This window comes from Nansenia antarctica (assembly GCF_963989245.1).
Source record: "Nansenia antarctica genome assembly, chromosome: 13".
Classification (NCBI taxonomy): domain Eukaryota; kingdom Metazoa; phylum Chordata; class Actinopteri; order Argentiniformes; family Microstomatidae; genus Nansenia; species Nansenia antarctica.
The window spans coordinates 23610413-23635513 of record NC_137683.1 but is presented as its reverse complement, the minus strand read 5'-3'; the positions used below and the strand labels follow the sequence as shown (position 1 = coordinate 23635513).

General features: G+C 46.8%; 2 protein-coding genes across 2 annotated transcripts in view; one reads left to right on the top strand and one right to left on the bottom strand.

Annotated features, from left to right (window-relative positions):
* Window positions 1-651: 651 nt before the first annotated feature.
* Window positions 652-2714, top strand: ppp1r3g (protein phosphatase 1 regulatory subunit 3G). Its single transcript, XM_080544382.1, has 2 exons — window positions 652-979; window positions 1271-2714. Exons 1-2 carry the CDS (start codon window positions 662-664, stop codon window positions 1769-1771), a joined length of 819 nt encoding a protein of 272 aa, XP_080400508.1. The 5' UTR covers window positions 652-661; the 3' UTR covers window positions 1772-2714.
* An 886-nt stretch (window positions 2715-3600) lies between these two features.
* The window catches only part of lyrm4b (LYR motif containing 4), a gene marked incomplete at its 5' end in the record, with an annotated part of 38752 nt that continues 17251 nt past the window's right edge, over window positions 3601-25101 (bottom strand). The window contains one exon of the mRNA XM_080544443.1: window positions 3601-4282. Coding sequence (XP_080400569.1) covers window positions 4205-4282 — 78 coding nt within the window. The 3' untranslated portion in view covers window positions 3601-4204. The remainder of the gene's footprint in view (window positions 4283-25101) is intronic.

The window sequence follows — 25101 nt, the reverse complement described above, 5'->3', positions numbered from 1 at the left end:
TATGGCAATTGATTACCTAATAATAATAATAAAAACAACAACAACAGTGTAATAATAGACGGGGCATTTTTGCGTTCTATGGGCACCAGCCAGGGGGGTATTCCATCAACGTGGCTAAAGGAAAAATCCAGGCTTTAGTCTCACGAAACATATCAAAATAAAGACGGATTTCCTTTAGCGACGTTGATGGAATACCCCCCCCCCAGATGAAAGTTGATGTTTATAAACTCGTGACCTTAGAATTATAAGGTCCTATCTCCGTTTAGGGTAGTTCAGAGATATTGAGCGTCAAAGTTTTGACATTCCATTATGTTTTGTGAGATGGAACCTTTGTATTTTATTAATTACTAACTCAAAAATGTCAACATTTAAAAAAATAACACCACACAGGCATTAATAAACACCTAATGGATCAGATTATGTAAAAAACTCAATTTTGACAAAAATGGAGATAGAACCTTATAATTCTAACGTCACGAACTGACATTACATTACGTTTCAGTGACGTAGGCAGCCTATCATAAAGGCTGCAAGGTGACGCAAGCAATCGTAAGCATTGGAAGTGGGCGTGTCTCACTAAGTGACAAGTTCCAAAGTTGGGGGTCTTTGTGAAGTCATCGGGTGAAGATCTATAGGTTAGTTAGCGCATACAGTGCCGATCATGTCCCACTCTCCTGTCCTGTGTCATTCCAAGCAGGGATTTCCGAGTGCAGGAGGAACCATGCTGGAAGGCAGTGGAGACTTACCCCCGGAGGAGGAGAGCTGCGAGGAGGACTTATCTGACATTGAAGCGCATGAAAAATATATGAAAGACAAGCGGAGGGCCAAGTCTCTCCCCGCGTACCCGGAGCAGGCGACCCTTTTCGAGGAGCTCGCCAAGAACGACCGTAAACGGGTGAAGTTCGCCGATTCCATGGGTCTCAATTTGGCCAGCGTCAAGCACTTCAGCACCGCGGAAGACCCCCATGTCCCTCCTAAGGTTGATTTAATTTAAAAAAAATATTATATTAATATTGAAGTTAACTGCAGATTATTAATTATTAATCTCTGAGTATTGGAGATTCGGGGTAGGATTAAATAAGCTTATAATGCTTCTTCCTACTCCTTTTCGGACATGTTAAGTAAATAGTGTTTTTAGTTTAGTTTAGTTTTTTCTTGTTTTTGTTTTGTTTTTTCTTGTTTTTGTTTTGTTTTTTGTTGTTATAATTATTTCTTTTTTTCACATGTTCGAAATAAAGCTTTCATTCATTCATTCATTCATTCATTCAAGGTGTTTTCCCGGCTGCAACAGCAGCGAGAGTTCCTCGGAGACCTGTGCGTAAACTTCAGATCCACCCTGACCATGGACCGTCTCCTCCCGTTGTTCAAGATGCCCGTGGAGTCGGAAGACTTCGAGACCAGGGTACAGGGGCGTCACGTCACTCTGGAGAGAGTTACCGTCACTCAGTTTGACATCCGAGGACAGATTCGAGCAAAGAGTCAACAGGGTTGCAAGAGGGACGTTGGAGTCAGATACACCTTCAACGACTGGCTCTCCTCTGTGGACGCGCAGGCCATGCACATGCCCGTGGATGACAGTGTCCTTGGAGAGCGTTTTACCTTTACCATGTACACCCCCCCATTCCCAGACCCAAGCTCCTCTGTCCACTTCGCCGTATACTTGAGGAATGACCAGGGCGAGTTTTGGGACAACAACGAGGGACAGAACTATATCTTAAAGTATCACTGTGTGCAGCCTACCCACGAGAGTGCGGCTTTCCATGCCACCTGAAATGCGCACAGAAGATTTGGGGTCAAATGCCTTCATTTGGCCTTCCAATACTTGACCCTAACGACCCTATGATATGCCTGATACAAACGATTGAATAATGACATAAAGCTATTCAAGCAAAGTATTTGACATGATGTATTTGACTCAGGTGAGGTTTGCTACACAGTAAAGAGCTTTATATATTTTTAAAAAATCAGTTTAATGAACACACCGTACCAAACTGATTTACTGTCGAGCTCTGGTTTCCCCTCAGAACAACCAAGCTTTATGTGGTAACATTATAGTGTATATTGCCCTTCAGTAGCCATGGGCCCTGCCTACAAATAAACCCTAGCTAGCCCCTCCATCCTTTTTTGTGATGGTAGGTTATATTGTATTTTAAAATAAATAAATAAATAAACGAAACAGACACATCGACAGCAGATTAGATTGAATGGTAGGATGGTTGAACTGTTAGCTCAATCTTGCTCTGGATACAGGCTACAGTATAGGTTGCATTTCTGTCACCTTGTGTATTGCTCTCCAACCCTTTCAGATCTACACACGACTCCAGAGCAGTGGGGTTGGGGTTGTTTCTGGACAGGCCCATGCTCAATATGCAGGGGACATTTGTGTTTGGATATTCAAGGAGTGGACATAGAGGGACTTGGCACTTGATAACTGTGACTCAACTCTAATTGTTTGTACTGTCCTGTGATGAATCACTTGACAGAACAATAGCTAATTGTTATTATAATTGTTAATGTTTAACTGTTAATTTAACCACATGAAATGGACCAAATGTGAAAATACAGATACTGTTGAAAATTATTGATTGACCACACACTGTTAAAATGCTGGGCCCTTTACTTTAAAGGTCCAGCATGTAGATTTGAGCTTCAATGGCCTAAATAACAATGATAAATCAATAGCAATCAAGGAATGAGCTCACATAATAAAGAATGTTCACTGGAGTGCAGTGTTTAACTTTTGGTCTAAAATATGCTGAGGGCATGGGCCCTTATGTATCATACAAATGGTACATGTTTTGGTACAGCACATTTTCTGCTATTAGATAGTAGATACCATAGCATACTGTATTATTATACATAGTATACTGTATTTTTGTTGTTGTTGTAGAACAAAAATATTCCCTCCCTCTCTCTCTTCCCACAAATAGTGTTTTGACTGACACTCAGGCGACACTTAACATAATATGGCTTCGGCGTTACAAGACACCTCCGGTCACTTCCTATCAACTGCTTAAACATTCCTCACACTAAAACAGCATCCCTCTGATTTAGTGTCTTTAACTGCTGCCTCCTTCGATGTTCAGATGCTTCAAATGGCCGTTTGCTGATCAACACCGAACGTTGCCGATAAGAACATGTCATTCTATTTAGTGTGAACCTTCTCTGGGATATCTCTTGCTGTGATCCTTATCGGAGTGTAAACCTTCTGAAGCTGCACAGGTTGAGTAATGTGATCTTTACACGTGTCTCTGTCCATTATTAGGTCACTGCTCGTCCAAAACCAACACAACAGGGCTATTTATAGAAAGAAAAAGAAAAAAGAGAAAGAAAAATATGGCCTTGTGGCATACCTTCAACCCTCTGACCAAACTCCAGTCCTCCACAGCAGCATAATGACCTAGATCACCATCACACTCGGGTCCTGTTCAGGGCACTTTCAACAAAACATTGAGCACCTGTAAATACAAATGTGTGCACCTCCTCCACTTTCAGACCACTTTCACAGGTGTTGTACCTAGTGAACTTGACCCCGTTCTGCTATTGAGTGACCTCATGATGTGTCCAAAGTTCTCTGAATAATGAAATAGTATGAGGCATTGATTTTTTTTAATCATTCATTTCATACAGCATCTCACATGACAAGACGAATCATATTTACAATACACAGCTTGTAAAGTGGCAGATATATAGCAATGGAATTGAGGTGGAGCGTACACTGTCACAACTCCTGCTTGCATAAGAAGCTCAATATAATACCGTGGTCAATCAAGAGAGGGTAAATAGTGAACATCAAGGTAAGGTAAGGGTCAGGATGTCAACAGCACACAGTGGCTTAGACCCAAATCAACCCCATAACCCCCTACACCTAGCCAGCCACTTGTTTATACGGCCACTACATGTATATATCCTCAAGAGCTGAGTTGGTGTAAGCAATGGCTGAAACCTCAAAGAGGGGTGAGTACCACACTGCTATGGCAATTGCTCCTCCTTGACTTCTTATAGTCGAGTGTTCACCAAAATGACTTGACAAACAAAATCTTTGGCTAGGGGGTTGGTTAGGGGTTGATTTCTGCTTTTCCCGTATCTGACTGCCGGTTTTGGTGTTTGGGAAGCGGGGGGTGAGTTGCTCGTCCCTGGTCCCTCTGACATCACTTCCTGTCCTGTGGTGGGCGGAACCATCCCTCCATCAGCCCGGCTCCTCTCAGTTGAAGTGGCGATTAAACCCCTCCAGCTCCTCAACGATGGTCTTCTGGGTCCCGTACATCTTGCCGATGGACACCTGTGGAAACAGGGAGAGTCAAGGTCAGGTAGCAGATAACTAGCTAACTACCTAGATAACTACGTGCCGCAATGTCAGGAACCAAACCCGAAGAATTTTTACTCTCTTACACTTGTGTAGTGTGAAGTAACAATAAACTTGAAACTCGAAACTTGGAACCATGTGACAGCTATTAATAGGTGAACTACCGTCAAAGACTTCATCACGCGCTGGCACAGATTAGCCTAATAATAAAAACAACGGGTGGGTTGGAGAGATGGATGTTTTTGTAAATGAGTCACTCAGGGAGAGTTTCTGTGGCCTGTGGAGACGGGGACGGTGTGGGGTTAGAAACGCTGTCAGGTAGCACATTATTATTGCATTACTACGGTACTATTGTCACTTTTTTAAGGATTCTATTCTATTCTATTGTTGACCTGTGGATTGTTGCTGGTTGTTGTTCTTGAGCAAGGTCGACCCCAAAGCATTAAACTATGTAAATTACGTCTGTATGTGATGTAGGCCTATGTGACACATGACATTTGATTTGATCTGATAGCAAATAACCATGCGATAGCTACAACGGAACTACTATCACTGACATTATTTAGAGTGACAGAGTAGCTTGCCAGTAAGAGAGTGTGTTTAGAAAGTATGTATTTATTTTTTATTTTTAGTTATCCAAAATAGTGTATATGTATTTCAGATACTGTAGTGGAAGACATCCTCATTTCCAGTGAAGTAGCTGCCATCTTGTTGTGACATTTTTGTTTATCCCGCCCCATCGTCACAATTACTACTAAACGCACCCGAAACCAACGGAAAAAAGACCCCCAAACCCACTTGAAACTAGCGAGTTTGCTAACAAATTATAGGTATTTAGTGATCCTAAAACTGTTGTTTGTTATATTGAGTGGGCTGATTTGTGAGGCTTGACAATTGAGAGTTGTGGCCATATCACCAGACCATGTCACATTTGTCCAAGTACCGTAAGTGAATCATCTATACAGGGTTAGGGTTAGTCAGTCATCAAAATCTTTCACTATCTGAGGGCACTAAGCAAGTGTTGCAGCAAGTGCTGCGACAGAGTGTGTGTGTGTGTGTGTGTGTGTGTGTGTGTGTGTGTGTGTGTGTGTGTGTGTGTGTGTGTGTCTGTAGGTTAAGCCTCAGATGAGGCTGGCAACAAGGCAAATCGATATTGAACCTTGACCCTGAGAGTAAGAGCTTTTCTCTGTATGTACACAAACTGCAGGTTAGAACTCAAGGTAGCACTGTCTATTGGCCTGTTTGAGAACAGACAGAAAAAGAAGCACAATCTTATTGTGAAATTATAATACAGTCGACACTGGATAAGAGAGCACACACTGTTTAAGTGAACCCACTTAACAGCCATTGTCAGTGGCCAGTACTGTAGTGTCTATGTTGCATAGTAGGGGTGCAACCGTTCAGTTGGCCCACGGTTCGGTATGAACCTCGGTTTTTGGGTCACAGTTTCGGTACGTGTTTTTGTGCGTCAAGAGAAAAAAATGCTACTATTAATTTACAAACGGTTACTTTACTTTATTTAGCTTATACTTATGGAACTTTAACATTCAGACACATTCCAGAATATGACTGGTATATTGTATAATATAAAAACATATAAACAAAAAACTTAAATAAACACTTTCAAATGTAAAAGTGCCTCTTAGCCTTTTAGTAGCCTTGACGACTGGTATAGGAGAGGAAGAAATACAAGTAAAAGTGCACTTTAGCCATGACAGCTGGTAGCCCATATACACATTATGCGACACACGTGAAGCAATGCTTGCAGTAACATTTCTGTTCACTCATTCCCTCATCATTGTATTCAATGGCAAAACCGAAATGAATGACCCCGCAACGCAGTTTTGTAGCAATCCGGGGCTTCCTCAAACTGTTGCCATGTTCTCAACTCCGCTCGCCATGAACAAACATTTGAACAAGAAGCAACTGCGTTCCAGACAAACGACCTCCGACTTTCAATGGAACGCAGCATAAACCGAAAAACAGACATTCACTAGTGCGTATTGAACCGTGGATGGTGAACCGTACGGTTCAATATAAAACCGAAAACCGTTGCACCCCTATTGCATAGTGTCTGAATACGGGTCAGGGACTCCTCATACCCCTGACCCAGTAACAAGCCACTGCCCACTGGACCTCATGACCCACTGAAGGGACATGATGACATCTTGTATATGATGTCAACACACAGCGCCGACTTGCTTTACTCATTTTGTTCAGGTTAAGAACTGATGGACATCAGAACATGCTGTCGATTGTCCCTAGTGTTTTATGAAACTCACTTTACTCACTGCATAGAATAGGAATATACACCCTTTTACTCTACATTTTTGCACGCACACACGCACGCACGCACAGACAGACACAGACAGACACACACACACACACACACACACACACACACACACACACACACACACGCACACTAACCTGCTGTACGCCTAACCTGCTGCTTCAGCAGAACAAAAGTATCCCCCCCCCCCTCTCTCTCTTCCCACAAACAGTGTTTTGACTGACACTCAGGCTAAACTTAACGTATCGCTTCGGCATTAAAGGCACCTCAGAACGAGTCAGGGAGACCATCCGTTAAACCAAAGTTTGAAACGTGTGGCAAATTGCCGCCCCTGGAGGGAGCAGGGAAGCCAGACTAGGAGAGAGGCGATGGCGGGGGAAAGATGCAAGGTCGGCTAACCGCCGCGGCACACGTTCATCCCTCAAAGGGATGGCTCAGCAAAGAGGAACATTAAGATCCATTTTGGCGAGCCCCCGCGCCTGTGTAAATACGCCCCAAGTCCTGGTGACATGGGCCATCCGTCAGAACCCCCCCCACCACGGCTGGCTCTAGACCAGAAGCAGCAGCATACTGGCTTAGCAGGGACGGGGCTGGCACAGCCTCCTACTGGATCAACTACAGGCCTCGTTTCCTGATTTTACTACATTCTAGGCTACTAACGTCATATTTAATCTGGTTATGTTTGCACAATTATTTTATTTTTTATGAGGGGGGTGCTTAGTGGCGTAGCACACTGATACGCATATCACGTACTGTACCACGTAATAGTAAGGTCTACCTAAATGACAATGAATGAGGAAAAGTGAAGAGAGTTTCAGAGTAACTTTTCCTGACTCCGGAGGTCCCCGGTTCGAGACCGGGTGGAAACAACGTTTTTCCCTTTCACCTTTGAGTTGGAGCAGTTCTGATGGGGCTTGGTTCAACCAACTTGAGTTCAGGGAACAGGTGGGTACAAACAGGTGGGTACAATTCTGACTGCATAGCTTGAGAGTTTTTTACTCAGCCAATTAAGAGATTCAAATCTTCAAAAACAAAACCAAGAGATGTTATAATAAAGTAAAAAAAGAAAAACTAACAGTTTGGTACCTACCTAATCGGCCAAGTTAAATTTACGCCTGTTCTCGTCTGATTTCAAAACAGCTATTGGGACAAGGAGCACAGGGAGCACAGACTCCTATCAATGATAGACTCACAAAAAAAAAATGAATCATCGTATTTTCTGTTTTTTCTTTTCGAAAAAGAATAGATGTGTATAGCTTTAAAGGATGTTGATCATCTTCCTATTGAAAGGTGAGTAATAATGACATCATATCAATTCACTGACTACTACACTACATACTGTAATGCTCCATCATAGAAATGTTTTTCCATCTAGAATGTTCCATGCTGCATTGTTATCAGAGAACTCAGCAGGCGTTAGGAGCAATCTAACTCTCCATTCTTTCATAGACCCTACACACACTCTCTGCACTGCACTGCTCTCACTGTAACACATCACGCCTGCATCCCCCTCGCACACATGCGCATGCACACACACTACCACTACCATCTCAGTCAATTCCCTCTATACCTTACAGTGCGCTCATACTGTATATCTCATTGAAATCCTATGCCATTCCTATAGTGTGGATCCTATTAACCCTCTAACCCTTACCCCTCTTTGCAGTGTGCCCCCTGTGCGCCAATCCGGGTGTGTGTATGTGTGTGTGTGTGTGTGTGTGTGTGTGTCCTCTGTTGGGAGTGCCACTGCAGATCTCTCGATTTCCCTGACATCAGCAGGGCATGGGGGTGGATGGCAGCCCAGAGGGGGAGACACCTGTGTGCCCACAGAGAAACTGCAGGCTGGCAGGTCCTTGTCCTTCAGACACCACACCGCGTGGCTGCGAGCACCAGATGCTGCCTGCTGACATCCCAATACCCGGTAACACCGGATAGCCCCCCCGTGATGGTGTACGGTTTAGGTTATGTTCAATTAAACATCAACAAACTGCTATAAACAAACTATGCACCAACCCTTGCCATTAGCCTAAAAAGGTAGCACTACTCCTGAACCTAACCCAAACTGCTGTGACACAGCGCAAGAATTCGGCTTAAAGACAGGAAAGTTCCGTCAAAAGAACTGCCTCGGGGTGCAAGAGTGTGTGTTTTCATGGCCCCTGGTCCGAGCATAGATTTATTTTTCTTATGATGATTGATAGATTTGTTACTTAGACAACTGTACACTGCTCAGAAAAAGGGAACACTTAATCATCCCAGTATAACACCAAGTCAATTAAACTTCTGGGATATCGATCTGTCCAGTTAAGAAGCAAATGAAATCAACAACAGGTGGAGGCAGGAGAGGCAACAGCAAGACAACCCCCAAAAAGTGAATAGTTTTGCAGGTGGTAGCCACAGGCTATTTATCTCTCCTTATCCTAGTTATTTTCTTCTGAGTGGGGCAGTCCCACTCATATTTTCCTTTTTATTGACGGATACAGTAGAAATTTTGACAGGAAGGATGGGTGAGAGAGAGAGGAGGGATGACATGCAGGATATGTCCGCAGCCGGAATCGAACCGGGAACCCTTCGGTTACATGGTCGACGCTTAACCCGTTACGCCACCTAGTTTTGCATTTTGCGAGTGCCCTTGTCACTACTAGTAGCATGAGGCGGTACCTGCAGCCCATTCAGGTTGCGCAGGTAGTCCAGCTCCTCCAGGATGGCACATCCATACGTGCCGTCGCAAGAAGGTTTGCTGTGTCTCCCAGCACAGTCTCAAGAGCGTAGAGGAGATACCACGAGACGGGCCATCACACGAGGAGAGCTGGACAGGGCCGTAGAAGGGCAACAGCCCAGCAGCAGGACCCGTATCTGCTCCTCTGTGCGAGGAGGAACAAGAGAAGCACTGCCCTACAAAATGACCTCCAGCTGGCTACTCTACCAAACTGTCAGAAACAGACTCCATGAGGGTGGCATGAGGCCATCGTCCGCTGGTGGGACTTGAGCTCACAGTCCAGCACCGTGCAGCTCAATGGACCTATCGCTAAGCCACAGCCCCTTTGAAAAAACTCGGATAAACAAACAACGCTTCACTGACAGTGACTGACTGACCGACCGACCGTGACTGAATGACATTCAATGACTTACAATGGCGGGAGTTGGCAAATTTCTGATTTCTGATTTACCACAGCAAGTAATAGACATGTTTTTTTAAAGATGACAAGAATATTTAGTCTAGAAGCTTTTCAGCATCAGATATGGTGCCTGTCGTGACTTTTGCTGTGATATGATTGGACAATTTCTATTTTGGGGCGTGGCTTAGAGATAGGTCCATTAGCATTTGCCAGAGAACACCAGAATCTGCAGATTCGCTCTGGGGCCCCCTGGTCTCTTCACAGATGAGAGCGGGTTCTTCACACAGACACATGTGACATGAAACATGAAAGAGTCTGGAGCCCCACAGAGATCTCCAGCGTCACCGGGTTTGGCGTGTACGTGATGGTCTGGGGAGGCATATCCTCCAAGTGTTCCCTTAATTTCTTTGAGCAGTGTATTTGTCGTAAGCTGCTTTGGATAAAGGTGTCTGGTAAATGCCAAAAACGTAACGTAAACGTGACATATCACTCTGCAGCAGATGAGCCACACAGAGAAAAAAAAAACTAAAATGCACTCATCCATGCTACTCATCCATGCTACTCATCCATGCTACTCATCCACGCTACTCAGGGAGTTGAACAACATGAGTGTTTCCGGCAGGCTGGGGGGTGTCGGGGAACATTTAGCTCGTTAAAATCACACCCAGTTCCTCCAGCCTCCTCAGCTCAGCTTGGCTCGACGCAGCACCTCAGCTTCTATATATACTCCGGCGGGCGGGATGGTGAGAGGGAGGGCAGATGTTTCCACCCGATATCAAAGACAGGGGAACAGCTGCTGCCCACATGTCAGTCAGGGAAGACTTCTGAAGGGCGTGAGAGAGAGAGAGAGAGAGAGAAGGGAGGGGTGGGGGCAGGGAGAGGAGAGATGGAAGGGAGGGGTGGGGGGGGGGCAGGGAGAGGAGAGATGGAAGGGAGGAGAAGGTGTTCTAATACGCAGTCACAAGACTGGAAAATTCTGCATGGTGTGGAGGAGGAGGAGGGGGGGCGGTTACCGTGGTCCTATTTCAATACTCCCAACTTGTATCCTTCCCTTCCTTCCGTTCTTCTTTACTTGTAATAATCCATGAAAAGTCGGAAAGGGAATGCAAGGTTACAGACATATTGGCTTCCTCTGATAAAATAATATGTCATTCAGATCCAATGCTGTCGTCAAGGAAGGTGTGAAGAAGGAAGGAAGATGGGATGGATGGAAACTGAACAAGGTTCCCTTCTCTGAGACTGGGCCTCCGTCCATCTGTCTGTCACGTCCCCCCCCCCTGCTCAGGGTTGCCACCGCCACACTGGTACCTCCCCATTCAGACAGTCTGCTGCAGTGTGAAGAAACATCTCAATTAGCAGCCTAAGCACATGGTCCTCTGTGGCTCCGTTGGTAGAGCACGGCGCTAACAACACACGGTCGTGGGTTCGATTCCCGCTGGGACCATCTACACTGAAAATTGCATGCACTCACTGCCATGTAAGTCGCTTTGGATAAAAGCATCAGCTAAATGGCATATATTATTATATTAAGCACCTTGGTGTGTGTGTGTGTGTGTGTGTGTGTGTGTGTGTGTGTGTGTGTGTGTGTGTGTGTGTGTGTGTGTGTGTGTGTGTGTGTGTGTGTGTGTGTGTGTGTGTGTGTGTGTGTGTGTGTGTGTGTGTGTGTGTGTGTGTGTGTGTGTGTGTGTGTGTGTGTGTGTGTGTGTGTGTGTGTGTGTGTGTGTGTGTGTGTGTGTGTGTGTGTGTGTGTGTGTGTGTGTGTGTGTGTGTGTGTGTGTGTGTGTGTGTGTGTGTGTGTGTGTGTGTGTGTGTGTGTGTGTGTGTGTGTGTGTGTGTGTGTGTGTGTGTGTGTGTGTGTGTGTGTGTGTGTGTGTGTGTGTGTGTGTGTGTGTGTGTGTGTGTGTGTGTGTGTGTGTGTGTGTGTGTGTGTGTGTGTGTGTGTGTGTGTGTGTGTGTGTGTGTGTGTGTGTGTGTGTGTGTGTGTGTGTGTGTGTGTGTGTGTGTGTGTGTGTGTGTGTGTGTGTGTGTGCGTGCGTGCGTGTGCGTGCGTGTGTGTGTGTGTTTTCTCAGTGGTGTAATGAGAGGGGCGGCTGTGGCGCATGAGGTAGAGCCGGCGTCTAATGATTTCAAGGTCGGCAGATTGGCGGTTCAAACCCCGGCTGGCCACATGTCGAGTTGTCCTTGGGTAAGACACTGAACTCCAAATTGCTCCCAATGAGCGGGCTGGCGCCTTGCATGGTAGCTTGCCGCCATTGGTGTGTGAATGTGTGTATGAATGGATGAATGAGGGGCCATTGTAAAGCACTGGAATAAGTCACTATATAAGTCAGTCCATTTGACCATTTAGAGTATCTAGATGTACCTAAAGCAGGCTCCCCCTCTTTCTAATAGCTTTACTCTGGTAGAGAAGCATCACCTTCCATGCCAACAGATGCAAGTCAATCATTTCAAAAGTGCAAGCTACACCAACCCAACCCAGTGAACTAAGCAAAAGCATTACTAAAAAGTATTACAAGATGTATTTCGACCCAATACTTTAAAAGTATTACAAGATGTATTTCGACCCAGATCCGCATAATACTTTAAACCTAGACAGTGATGACACTTCCCTCTCAGGAAGAACAAATAAATGTGCAAATCAGGGGAGATTATGATCATGAATAATGGATTTTGGCAAGACACATCCACTGTAATCATGCCAAGAAATAGAAATGGAAATCATAAAATGGATATTTCCCCATAGCAATTTGGCTGACAGAAACCTCAAATCACAAAAATGGCCGCCAATCCATTGAATGGGAATGTCCATTTACGGTAGTTAATTCTAGATCTGGCTGAGAGTGAGCCAGCCTACACAAGGGCAAGGCTACAGAAGATAGAGGTTCATCAACTCTGGTCCATTTAAGTATGGGTAGATAGATACTTAATAATATATATATATAGCGCTTTACTAGTAAGAAAAAATAAACAAAATAAATAAAAGAAAGTGTAATTAAGGTAGTGCTGGGGACACATGGCCCATGGGAAGGGGGGGGTTAACTGGTGAAGGCAAGCTTGAAGAGGTGGGTTTTGACGGCATATTAAGTACTACTTAATGGTAGTACTCTAGGTAAACTATTAATAGACACATGTGCTGGCTTTAGAAATATGGTTGATATTGGGGAGTGTGTGTGTGTGTTTGTGTGTTTGATTACGTTTCTGCAGCACCACCAGAGGGCAGTAACTACCTATTCAAGAAGACACTTCTACCGTACTACTGTATTTCATTCTGTCGCTCACAATCCTACTCCCCCTCTCTCTTCTTCCCTCACACACACACACACACATTTTTTGCGTTCGTAGGTGCACCCCCCGTACGTGACACACTCATCCTATAATGTTGTGGTGGTGGAGGGGGCGGAGAGCAGGGAGGCTCTCTCAGCCTATCAGCATGAGGCCAGCTCGGCCTTCATGTTAATTGTTGCGGCTGTAGCAGGCGGGCTCATAGCAAGGCTGTCACATTGCAGATTCCCAACACACACACACACACACACACACACAGACGCAGACGCACACTTTACACAAGCGTACACATCAGCATGCATCGCAAGCACACACACCTCATTATGATCTTTTACACAGCACCAAACAGAAGCTCGACTGATTACATATTTAGCATACTGGGCGTATGCGTCCGTACGTTCGCCCGCCCGCCCACACACACACACACACACACACACACACACACACACACACACACACACACACACACACACACAGAGTTCCCTCTTTTAAAGTCGTGGTTAGTAGGGGGGGGAAAAAGGTCACAACTCGTAGGTAGAGACAGAACGACACACACTTCTGCCAGTAAAGGTTAATATGGGCTTCCCTCTCTCACACAAGTCAGGACCGCTCCAGCACCGAGATTTCAACACACACACACAGTCAGGACTCAGGAAGTGGGGTGGGAGCTGTGTGTGTGTGTGTGTGTGTGCGCGTGTGTGTGTGTGTGTGTGCACATGTGCGTGTATCGACTACAATATCTCCACCATATCCTGCTTGTTGCTTTTAACTACCTGCCCTGGGAAGACAGATGGAAATCTGCCTTCTGGCTAAATCCGAAGCATTTACTGAAATGTTGATCGATGTGCACTGTCCCCTGTCGAATAGGAATGAAGTAAAGTTAAGTCTGCGCGTGTGTGTGTGTGTTGGTCAGTGGGTGGAGGAGATGAGCCAAAAAGGTCAGAAACATTCCGGAGGGTCTTTCCTCCCCACTAAACAAAGAATCCCCTACAACACCATCCCTAACAGGCCCCAAACCCTCTCCTGCAGGTGATTCCATGGCTGGGTAGGTTTAGGGAGTTTGACTGGTGTTGTTCCATCCCAGCAGACTGGCTGCACCAGCCCATCTTTTATACAACGACCAGAGGAGGTAGCCTAGCCTAGGTAGGCCTCTACCTTCCCCAAGGTCCTCTAGGATTGTTAGAATACTGTACAATCCCCCCCCCCCCCCCCCCTGCCCCCCTTTAGGGCCGGAAATTGATAAGATGCTGTTTTCATTATAGATTCTGCTTATCGGTTCAATACTTTATCGATTCCTGATGAATTGTCTGTGTGAACACAGTGTATATTGGACAACATTTGAACATAATAACATAACAATAAAATAATGGAAAATAAATTAAATGGTTTATGGTAATGGTATATGATATATGAGCTTCTATGAAATATGAGCAGCTGGCTGTAGCTTCAGAGGTATCTGTAGCAACAGTCTGTCTGTCATCATCTAAAATGGATGAAATGGGAGAATATTTGTACAGCATTCGTTTTCATTTAGGGGTTTCTTAGTCAAAGAAAAAATCTGCTAAGCCTACCTGCGTGGCTCTAATATTATTAGCATGGTGTAGCAGATGCTACTGAGAGACAATGGCCCAATCCCATTTGTCTTTTTTACCCCTACCGATCGTTTTGGAGTGCCACTCGCTTTTCGGCTTGCGAGGGGCAAGAGAGTCACAAGGGACAGTGGTTGAAAATCTTCCCTTATAAAATGGGATAACCCTTCAAGACCCTGATACGTCATCGGTAGTATCATAGAAAAGCGATCAGTGATTCGGCCACAACTTAAAGTTTCACGCTATCAATCGATCAAACAAGTCATCACGTATGGGGCTTTCACGCAGGACTTATGTACCGATTGTTTTGACTGTTGTAAGGCTAGTTGTGCGAGGAGAAATTACAAATCTGACACTGTGTCTTCACTGCAACTGAAGTCTACGATCCCTTTGTTCCCTTCGACTCCTAGAACAGGATATTTACCCTCAGTAACGTGTTGCTTGCTTGGGAAGCACTGCGTTGTAGAGTGTCAAAAACATGGCATTCCTGTAAATTTAGCAATGTTTATTGCTGGTGTTTCCACCCTTAACTTGAAATGATCATTTTACAGATGTCACAAGTAGCAATGTTGTCAATGTTGCACAAGTAACTGTCAGCGCATGCGCAAAACATGCCGGTATCGATAAGAGGAAGCGATAACCTCGGAGGTATACGATGTCCAATGCATCATACTATTTGGAACCGGTTCTCAACTGGAGCCGGTTCTCGATTCCCATCCCTACCCCCCTCGTGGAGCAGACGACTGTGGTTAAGCAGAGACTATAAACAGGCCGACAGGCTGTCGGAGGGAGGAACACCCGTCATATTAAAAACCCATGCAGAATTCACGAAGGGATCCGCATCTCTTCTTCATGTCTCCGAGGAAGCTATTTTTATCACATGCTTAACATTTAACACTGTGTGCAATCAGCGGCTGTGCTAGGGCTGCGTGACAAGGTGTGGGTTACTGTAGCAACCGCGGGCCAGGAATAACCGCGAAGAAAAGAAAACGGTGGTGCCGCGAATATCCCTCCCCCCCCCCCCCCCCCCCACACACACACACACGCTCTGCTTCAAGTGATGATCTCTGGGATCTCTTCATCACCACAGTTGACTGCTGCAGGGGGAGATCGCGATACGTCTACCCAACCCCCCCGTCCCTGTCCCCGTCCCCACTAAAGCGCCCATGCCGGCCCTCCTTACGCAATATTAGATATTAATGAAAAGTCCTCAAGCTCCGTAGGCCTCTGGCTTGAGTGGAACAGGTGATGCGACTGCGGGGGAAAGGAGGAAACATGGAGACAGATGAGAGGGAGGGCTGTGGGGAGTCCAGGAGGGGGGAAAAGCAGACTTCAGTCAATTAGAAAGAGCATGTTGTCTCCAACTGACACTTTGGGTGGAATAAACAGGCCCTAAACATTTTGTTCAGTGTGGACAGATGTTGGTCTTCTGGTCTCTCTCTCTCTCTCTCTCTGTGGCCTATTTTTTTTTCTTCAAACAAACTGGCAGACACTGAGCTGCTTGTGGTCCAAGAAGTTTTCGTAAGTGAGAAGATGAAAGTCCACACATATCTGCATCATTATCAGATGCATTTTCTGGCACAATTCACACACTTGCTCTTTATCGCCATTATCTCTAACTCTCATTCACAGACAGAAAAACAGACACACACACACACACACACACAGACACACACAGACACACACACACACACACACCAAACACCAGGTCCCCTCTGCAGGAAATGTATCTACGGTACAGTTAGTGACTGGAACAGGAGCCTCCCTGAGCTCCTTATCTGAGCGCAGAGGGAGGGAGGGAAGGACAGAGGTGGAAAGAGGAGAGGGGATCACACAGAACTGTTAGCCTTTTAGGGCGTCTACCTACACCCCCCGTCACCCCCGTCCCCCGTCCCCTACAGTATCCATCAGTGTGGGGGGCCAGGAGCCTAGATAGGGGGTCTGGGACCTCTCTGCTTACAGATCTTCAGTTACAGTAAGGAGGCCTGGACAGGATGACCTTGAAACTGGGGGAGGGAGATACTTTAGTCCTCCCTCCCTCCCCCATCCTCCTCCTCTCCTCCCCCATCCTCCTCCTCTCCTCCCCCATCCACATCCTCACTCATTAGGCACCTTCCCTCTAACCACTCTGGTCTTCCATCCCTCCTCCCCCCGCCCCATATCATCATCATTAAAATTCATCTTTGCAAGGAGAAGAGTATTTATCACGTAGCGTGTGTAAACGTAGCGCAGCGGCAGTATGATAATGACTGTAGTCCAGAGAAAGTCAAGGTCTTCTTACTGTACTGGTGTTTCTCTCCTTGCCCGAGCATTGTTACACACACGCACGTAGTGGTTTTGTCTAGAGACTCCACTGAGGTCGGCATGGGTCGATCGTGGGCATTTCTTCCCCAGTACTCGTAGCGCGCAGCAGTAAGTTTGGTGGTGTCCATTAGTAAGTAGCCTTGAGAACCGATGGTTCTGTCTCTCCTGCTTCCGTAGCGTGAGGCGGCTTGATGTACGAGTACACCCAAAATCCAACCCTTAATGCTGAGTGCCAAGCAGGGAGGCATCGGGTACCATTTGTATAGTCTTTGGTATGACTCAGCCAGGGATCGAACTCACAACCTCCCAATCTCAGGGCGGACACTCTAACCGCAAGGCCACTGATGTTTATTAGCATGTTCAAAAAAATACTTTTCAAGTATTTTTCAAGGGCGGGGGGGGGGGGGGCCTTTGATGAGATTTATTAGTTCATCCCAATCATTATGGATTGCATTTAGCTACTTTACCTGTGGTAAACTTTAGCCAGCTAATTCTGCCACTTTTCTACCCAAACAGTAGGAACCAAAAGTATGCAGTTGAACCAGAGTGTGGTTGTATAGCGTTCAGGAAGCGTACCTTTCTCTGTCCTCTGATTGGCCCCCTGGCTAGCACCGTTAGCCAGAACGACACTGTGGAGGGTAATATCGCTATACAATATAAATCTTGTCAAGTCGACATTACTCCATTGAATGGCTGGGCACTGGTCATTTTTGTAGTGCCACATGTGTACATAGCTTAACAAGTAATCTGGGTGTCCAGCAGCATTTCAGAAGGTCACACAGAGAGAGAGAGAGAGAGAGAGAGAGAGAGAGAGAGAGAGAGAGAGAGAGAGACAGTGTTCAGTCCTCGGGCTCTTGTCAGACCCCCTCTCCCTGGTAAACCCCCCCCCCCCCTCTCTGCGGCAGTGGCATCCCTTCCAGTTTAATGATGTGTTTCTCTGGGCTGTGGAGCGTCTATGGGCCTGCCTCGCCTGGCTTCACTGGGCTGCTCTGCCGCCAGAGACAGACACCCCCTGCAACAGGCCTTCCAGCTCACAGCATCCAAATAACACCTCCATTGATACACAGAACATCTCTCACACACACACACACACACACACACACACACACACACACACACACACACACAGAGACACACACACAGTATGCAGTTCAATCAGAGATAGTATTTCCGAATTGTGAATGACACCATGCTATGCTCAGGACCTCCCAGGACACACAGAACGTCACACACGCACACAGACAGACACACACACAGACAAACACACACACACACACACACACACACACACACACACACACACACACGGTACACAGTTCAATCAGAGATAGTATTTCCGGAGTGTGAGTGACACCAGGCGGTGCTGCTGTGCCCAGGCCCTCCAGGCCCTGCAGGGTGGCAGCAGGCAGGTGATCAAGGCCAGCGTCGTGTCCCCCAGCGGGGGGGAGACAGGCCTTCACCTGGAGGTGGGGCCACGACGTGACCGGGCTGCCAAAGGCAGCAAGGGAATGACAAGCAGAATTAGGTACTTTGAATACTTGTGTGTGTGTGTGTGTGTGTGTGTGTGTGAGCCAATGGGATGTAGCCTACTAGTTAACGGAGGTGAAATGACGTTCAGATTAGTCCTCCTGGTTGAACCTACGGTTAAGCTCCATTTACTACTATATTGATTTTAAACAAGACAACACACACACACACACACACACACACACACACACACGCATGCACACACCCTCTCCATTTACAGAAGAAGTACTGTAGGAGTCTGTGCTCAACTGAATAGTTTCAATGGAGGCTTATGCCACAGTGCTGATGCCGTATCTTAAACCTTACTTGATTCTTATGAAGTCCATGACAACAGTTTGTCTGCAAACCCTGCCCTATAAACACCTCACTTGTAAAAAATAAATAAATCTGCATATATAAACAAACGACCCCCATTTAATTGTTTGAATACTACAACCGCTATACATTACAACACACTGTCTTCACTCTAGTTAGGATGGAATCCCCAGGAGGGAGCCGGATGCGAGTTGGTGACTGGAGGGTTTGATGACATCATAACTAAGCTGCCGTTGCCACCACTGCCGTTGTGCCCTTGAGCAAGGCACTTAACCCCCAACTGATCCAGGGTCGCTGAAGATGGCTAACCCTGTGCCCGGAGCCCAGAGCTCTGTTCTCCCTGGGGTGGGGTGTGTGTGTGTGTGTGTGTGGGGGGGGGGGGGACGTGTGCACAGACTACATTTCATTGTCTCGGTACTTGTGCCCTGTTCAATGACAATAAAATGTAATCTAATCTTCTTATATTCCATCTGGTCTTGTTACAGCGGCAGAGACTCTCTCTGTCTGGTGCTGGGTGGGAAAGTGGCTGCGGGGCCACAGTGCCTTTACTGTTGTTGGTTCCTGTCGACATAAGGCCAGGATATTGCATCATTTGTCCTCCGCTGGGTTTGGTGGTGGTGGTGGTTCACTGGGATGATGGGACTCTGAAGGTGGAAGCCGGGGAGGGGGGGTCGGGGGTGTCAGGAATTACCTAATGGGGTCTGCTTGCTCTCCACACAGCACACACAGACAGACAGACACACAGACAGACACAGACACAGATAGACAGACACACGCAGACACACACAGACACACACAGACACACACACAGACACACACACACAGACACACACAAACAAACACACAAACAAACACACACAGACACACACACAGACACACACACTTACTTCAGGCCATCATGGCAGAATAGCATGCCTTGCAGTGCAGGACTAGGACTAAATAATGGGATATATTTTCTTTCCTCCCCTATGCATTGGTGCTGTAGGATCGTCTGTAAACTACATATTAAAGTCTCTCTCTCTCTCTCTCTCTCTCTCTCTCTCTCTCTCTCTCTCTCTCTCTCTCTCTCTCTCTCTCTCTCTCTCTCTCTCTCTCTCTCATGCCTGCCTGCTGGCCCGCATCTCTGCCTGCTTGATGAATAATAAATTGCGTATAAAACCTCTTTGAAATGAGTCCCCCGTCGAAGCGTTTTAACAAGATGCACAGAACGCCACAGGAACCCGTTAAAAGTTCCCCCTCATGCTAGTGGCGCCGTCCGGGCGATAAAGCAGTGAGTATTAATGACCCAATCCTCTTCACCCAACCCCCCCCCCCCCCCTCACCACCGCCTCCCCCACGACCTTTTAGTCAGCCATGTTTCAGAACCGTCCTATTGCCAAACTGTGGCATCACGCCCAGCTAACTTTTATAGGACGCGAGAGATAAAAAGTTAGGGGTGGTGCTGGTGTGCTAAATAACATTGTTTGTGCTTCTGATTAGCCCAGTGGCACAGTCTGACCACCTCCCAAGATGGAATGAGGAGAAACACACATGCATGCGCATGCGCACACACACACACGCACACACACACACACACACACACACACACACACACACACACACACACACTAGGGGTGTAACGGTACACAAGAATTTCGGTTAGGTAGGTACTGCGGTTTTTAAGTCACGGTTCGGTTTTCGGTTCGATGACGGATGGATGGATGGATGGATGGATGGATATCCACCCATAGGTTGTGAGAGTGATAGCAGATGCCTTGGATAAGTCGTGGACAACTGTAGTTTGTGCTTGTTTATAAAGGGCTGGTATGATTTGCAGGCTGAAATGCGGACGAGGGAACTCCGTAACAAGGCTTACTTGATTACTTTCATCATGTGTTTAAAACCTGTGTTCTCTGCAACGCTGCTGTAAAAACACCTGTTAGCGAGAGGCTGCGTAGACGCCATAGCTGGGTTTGCACATCACTCTGTTTTGTCTTGTACCTTTGATGTTTACATTCGGCTGATGCCGACTCAAATGAGTGAGCAAGTTCGACGTATAGCCAGATTACAGTTGAACAATGCCGGCATACAGCTTTGGTCTGATCCACCTGTCTTTGTCCATCGTCATTGTAGGTGACTGAGAAACCGTAATTTTCCCAAACAGGAGATTTATGAGAAGCTGGAGGAACTTCAAGCTCTATTTTATCTGCGTTCGCCGTAACGACTGCTAAATTACTAGCGATCTCTCTGCGTGAGGCGTGTGTGCGCATGCGTACTGGCTCAGATGACTTCCAACACACAAAAAAATGCAGTCTGTAAAAGAATGCTGCATTCGATCGGTACACATGCAAACCAAAGGACCCGTACGAAAAACACACAGACACACACACACACACTTTACATGCCTCCCCGTTAAAAGGAGGGTCATTTGTGTTTCACCCCAAATCAAAGCAGACTCTTCTCCACCCACCCACACACACACACACCCACACACTCTGCTAATGAGCCTGGAGCAGAGAGCAAGAGACACAGAGAGAGAGAGCACCTCATATCTCATCACAGAGAACACACTAACACTCTAATTGGAGATGGTGAGAAGACACTCCAGTCAGTGGTACCGTGTGTGTGTGTGTGTGTGTGTGTGTGTGTGTGTGTGTGTAGTACCACTGCTCACACAGAGCTCTGATCCTTAGCTTCAGTCCGTCACAGCACAGTAGAGTGCTAGTTAAAAATAGACACCCCAGTTATGCTCCCTGTTTCTCCCTCCTCCATCTCTTTTCTCTCTCTCTCTCCATATTTTTTCTCTCCCCCCCATCTCTTTTCTCTCTCTCTCTCTCCATCTCTTTTCTCTCTCTCCATATCTTTTCTCTCTCCCCATCTCTTTTGTCTCTCTCTCTCTCCATCTCTTTTATCTCTCCCCATCTATTTTGTCTCTCTCTCTTTTCTCTCTCCCCATCTCTTTTGTCTCTCTCCATCTCTTTTCTCTCCCTCTCCTTTCTCTCTCCATCTCTTTTCTCTCTCTCCCCATCTCTTTTGCCTCTCTCTCCACCTCTTTTCTCTCCCCCATCTCTTTTGTCTCTCTCTCTCCCCATCTATTTTGTCTCTCTCTCTCTCTCTCTCTCTCTCTCTCTCTCTCTCTCCCTCCATCTCTTTTCTCTATCTTTCCTTGTTTTTGGTCTTGACAAAAAGTTCTGTGTGAGCTGGTTGGGATGTGCTGCAGAGACTCTTGGTTCAGAGCTGAAGTGGCTGGAGGGGGGGAGTCACGTAAGTATGCACACCCACACACGCGCGCTCACACACACACACACACACACACACCCACACACGCACACACCCACACACCCACACACGCGCACACACCCCCCCCCACACACACCCCCCCCCCCCACACACACACACACACACACATACCCACACACACACACACACACACACACACACACAATCAGACAGACACTTGTTTCAAGCCCTGTCTCTCTAAGTGGTGATAATCAATAAGTGCTGTTGGGCCGTTGGGCACTGGACGGAAGGGCCACCAGGCAGACAGATGGACCCGACTGGCTCTCTGAAAGGCCATCTGATCTACCACATCACTACTGAAGGGAGAAATAAAGAGAAAGAGAGAGGGGGGGGGGGGGGGGGGGTAGCGAGAGAGAGGGAGAGAGAGAGGGAGGAGAGAGGTGGAGAGAGAGGTGGAGAGAGAGAGAGAGAGAAACAGGGGGAGAGAGAAAGGGCTGTGTGCTGGTGCGTGTATGCCAGTGAAGACCCTCTGATAACAATCCAGAGTTGAGCTCTCAAACAAACATGGCAATCGATCAGCAGCGACATCCTCTTAATCCCTCTAAGAGCCTGTCCGCTACGGTCCAGCAGAGTGACTGCTGTCACGCTCACGCCACGCATTAGCGACACCGCTAGGCTAGGCTAGCGGTGTCAAGGCCTCCCTTTTATCATGTAAAGGGGCCGGTTTACACAGACTAGGCTTAAGCCTGATCCTAGACTTAAAAAAAGCATCTTCAATGGAGATTTGACATTGAAAGTGTGATTTTAGTCCAGGACTAGGTTTAAGCCTCATCTGTGGAACCCGGCCTTGAATGTAAAAAGTCCATTGTGGCAACATCAGTGTGGAATTGCTCCAACAACTATGACGTTCCGACCTTAATTTGCACTCTGTAAATGAGACGGGTATTGAGTATTTAATCTGCCTTGTGTGAGTGGATGCGTAATGCGTCACCAGACAGATGGAGTAATGAGGAGTGAACGTTGGGTAAAGCTTTGGGTAAATGCCGTGTTTCACCCAGCTGAGAGGGAGAGACACACACACACGTGACTTTGAGCTTCTCCTCAGACTCCTCTTCGCTGTGGGAGACCAGATGAAATCTTTCAACCCGCGCACGCACACACACACGCACGCACGGACGCGCGCGCGCGCGCACACACACACACACACACACACACACACACACACACACGTATGCACGCACACACTTTCTGCAGTGTAGCAAACTATTTCACTCTCGACCAATAAAAAATCCCCCCCCCCCCCAAGTAACTCCCCACCACCATGGACCTGAAGGTACATTTCTGCCGCTGAGAGATCACACATCTTCTCCCTGGCCTGCTACCCCCTCGGTTCTCCACTCGCAATCTAATAATCACTGTGGTAAATAGCTTTCACTGTTGACGGATGAGAAGCTCACACGCACACGTCACGTGCGCTGTGTTTTAACTTTCACAGACGGGGAAAGAGAGCAGACCCACCGAAAATATGGAGGACTGGCGGTCCTGTGGGACCCGTCACATGACCAGGAAATGTATCCGGGTGACCAATCAGCTCGCCCCTGTCTGGAGTGAGCGATCCTCTTGCTGCCCTTTATGGAAGTCAATTCCACTCCGGTCAGATGGGGCTATTTGTATTCATGCGGATGGAATTCAGTAGAGAACTATATCTCATTTTTTATAGAGTATTAGATTGTTAATAAGGCATTAACTACAGCAAGGCCCTGGTTTATTGGCTAGCTCCGTACACACGTACATACACACACACACACACACACACACACACACACACACACACACACACACAGACACACTCACACACAGCAAACACAGAGATGCAGGCAAAGTCTGTCTCTGTCTCTCTCTTTCACACACACACACACACACACACACACACACACACACACACACACACACACACTCACACACTCACACACACACACACACACACACACACACACACTCTCGCACATGCACGCACACCCACACACACTGCAGTTGTAAGCAGTGTTTCCTCTATATGCATTTATTCGTGGCGGGCCGCCACCAAAGAATTTCCTCCGCCACCATTCAGACAGTCCACTTTGATTCAGGCTGCGCAGAAAGGCAGCGAGTTATTATGACCGGAGAACAGAAAAAAAGCAGATTGAAGCTAGATTTAGGCCGCTTCCAGACCAACATTTCGTTACGATTTAGGGGTAGTTATTTACAATATGTTACAATGTTGCAATTAACCTCGTCGTTTGTGTTCGCACTGCAATCGAGACTGAATCTCTCAACAGGCGCGCGGCGCAAGGCGACGCGCTTTCAAAACTGGCTGCGTTCGTAAATTCACTCAGGAAATCCGATCAGCACTCGTGGAATGCCTCTCGTCCAATCAAATGACTCGGTTTCTCTATGACGTCGGGCCCAGTGTGCGCTCCAGCGCTCTCAGAGTTTAAAATTGGAGTGAGAAGCAGAGTTGTTGCCTTGTTGAAAACATATTCAGACTCCTCAGCTGTTCTACACGAGTTTATGACATGCAGCTGTATCATGCGGTGGTAGTACTAAACCCTCGTTGTGTATTGTTTGTTTTGCCGTGGAAATGAAACATTTATGAGTCTTACAACAACTCATGTGCGTGTAAAAAGCCGGTAAACGGATTTCTCTTTTAGTCCGTCGCCGGTGCCTTTAATCCCTTATCCTAATCGAAAATGCAACATCATCAGCGACGACTGTGGGTTATTGCATTTACTGCTGTTCTCTGGTTCATGTTCTTATACCAGTGCTCAGTATAGAGTATTTTAAATGAACATTCGTAATGTCTGTCTCTGATGTTCATGGTCAATTAAATCAGCCTATTTTGTGAAACAAATATAATGTTCCCGCTAATGGGTTAACCGAGCATTCTCGCACCTAACGTGCAAGCACCTAGCTTCGAACTATTCATAGCAATATGCGCGGGGCAACAATAATCTATTGCCTCTAAAATCACCACGGTTGGTGTCGCGTGCACGCGTTTTATGCGTGTGCACGCGGAAAAAAAATTCGCACGCGCCACGCGCGCGAAAGATGACCGCCCCGCCACTAATGGGAAATATCCTGGAGGAAACACTGGTAAGGGTACCCATACTC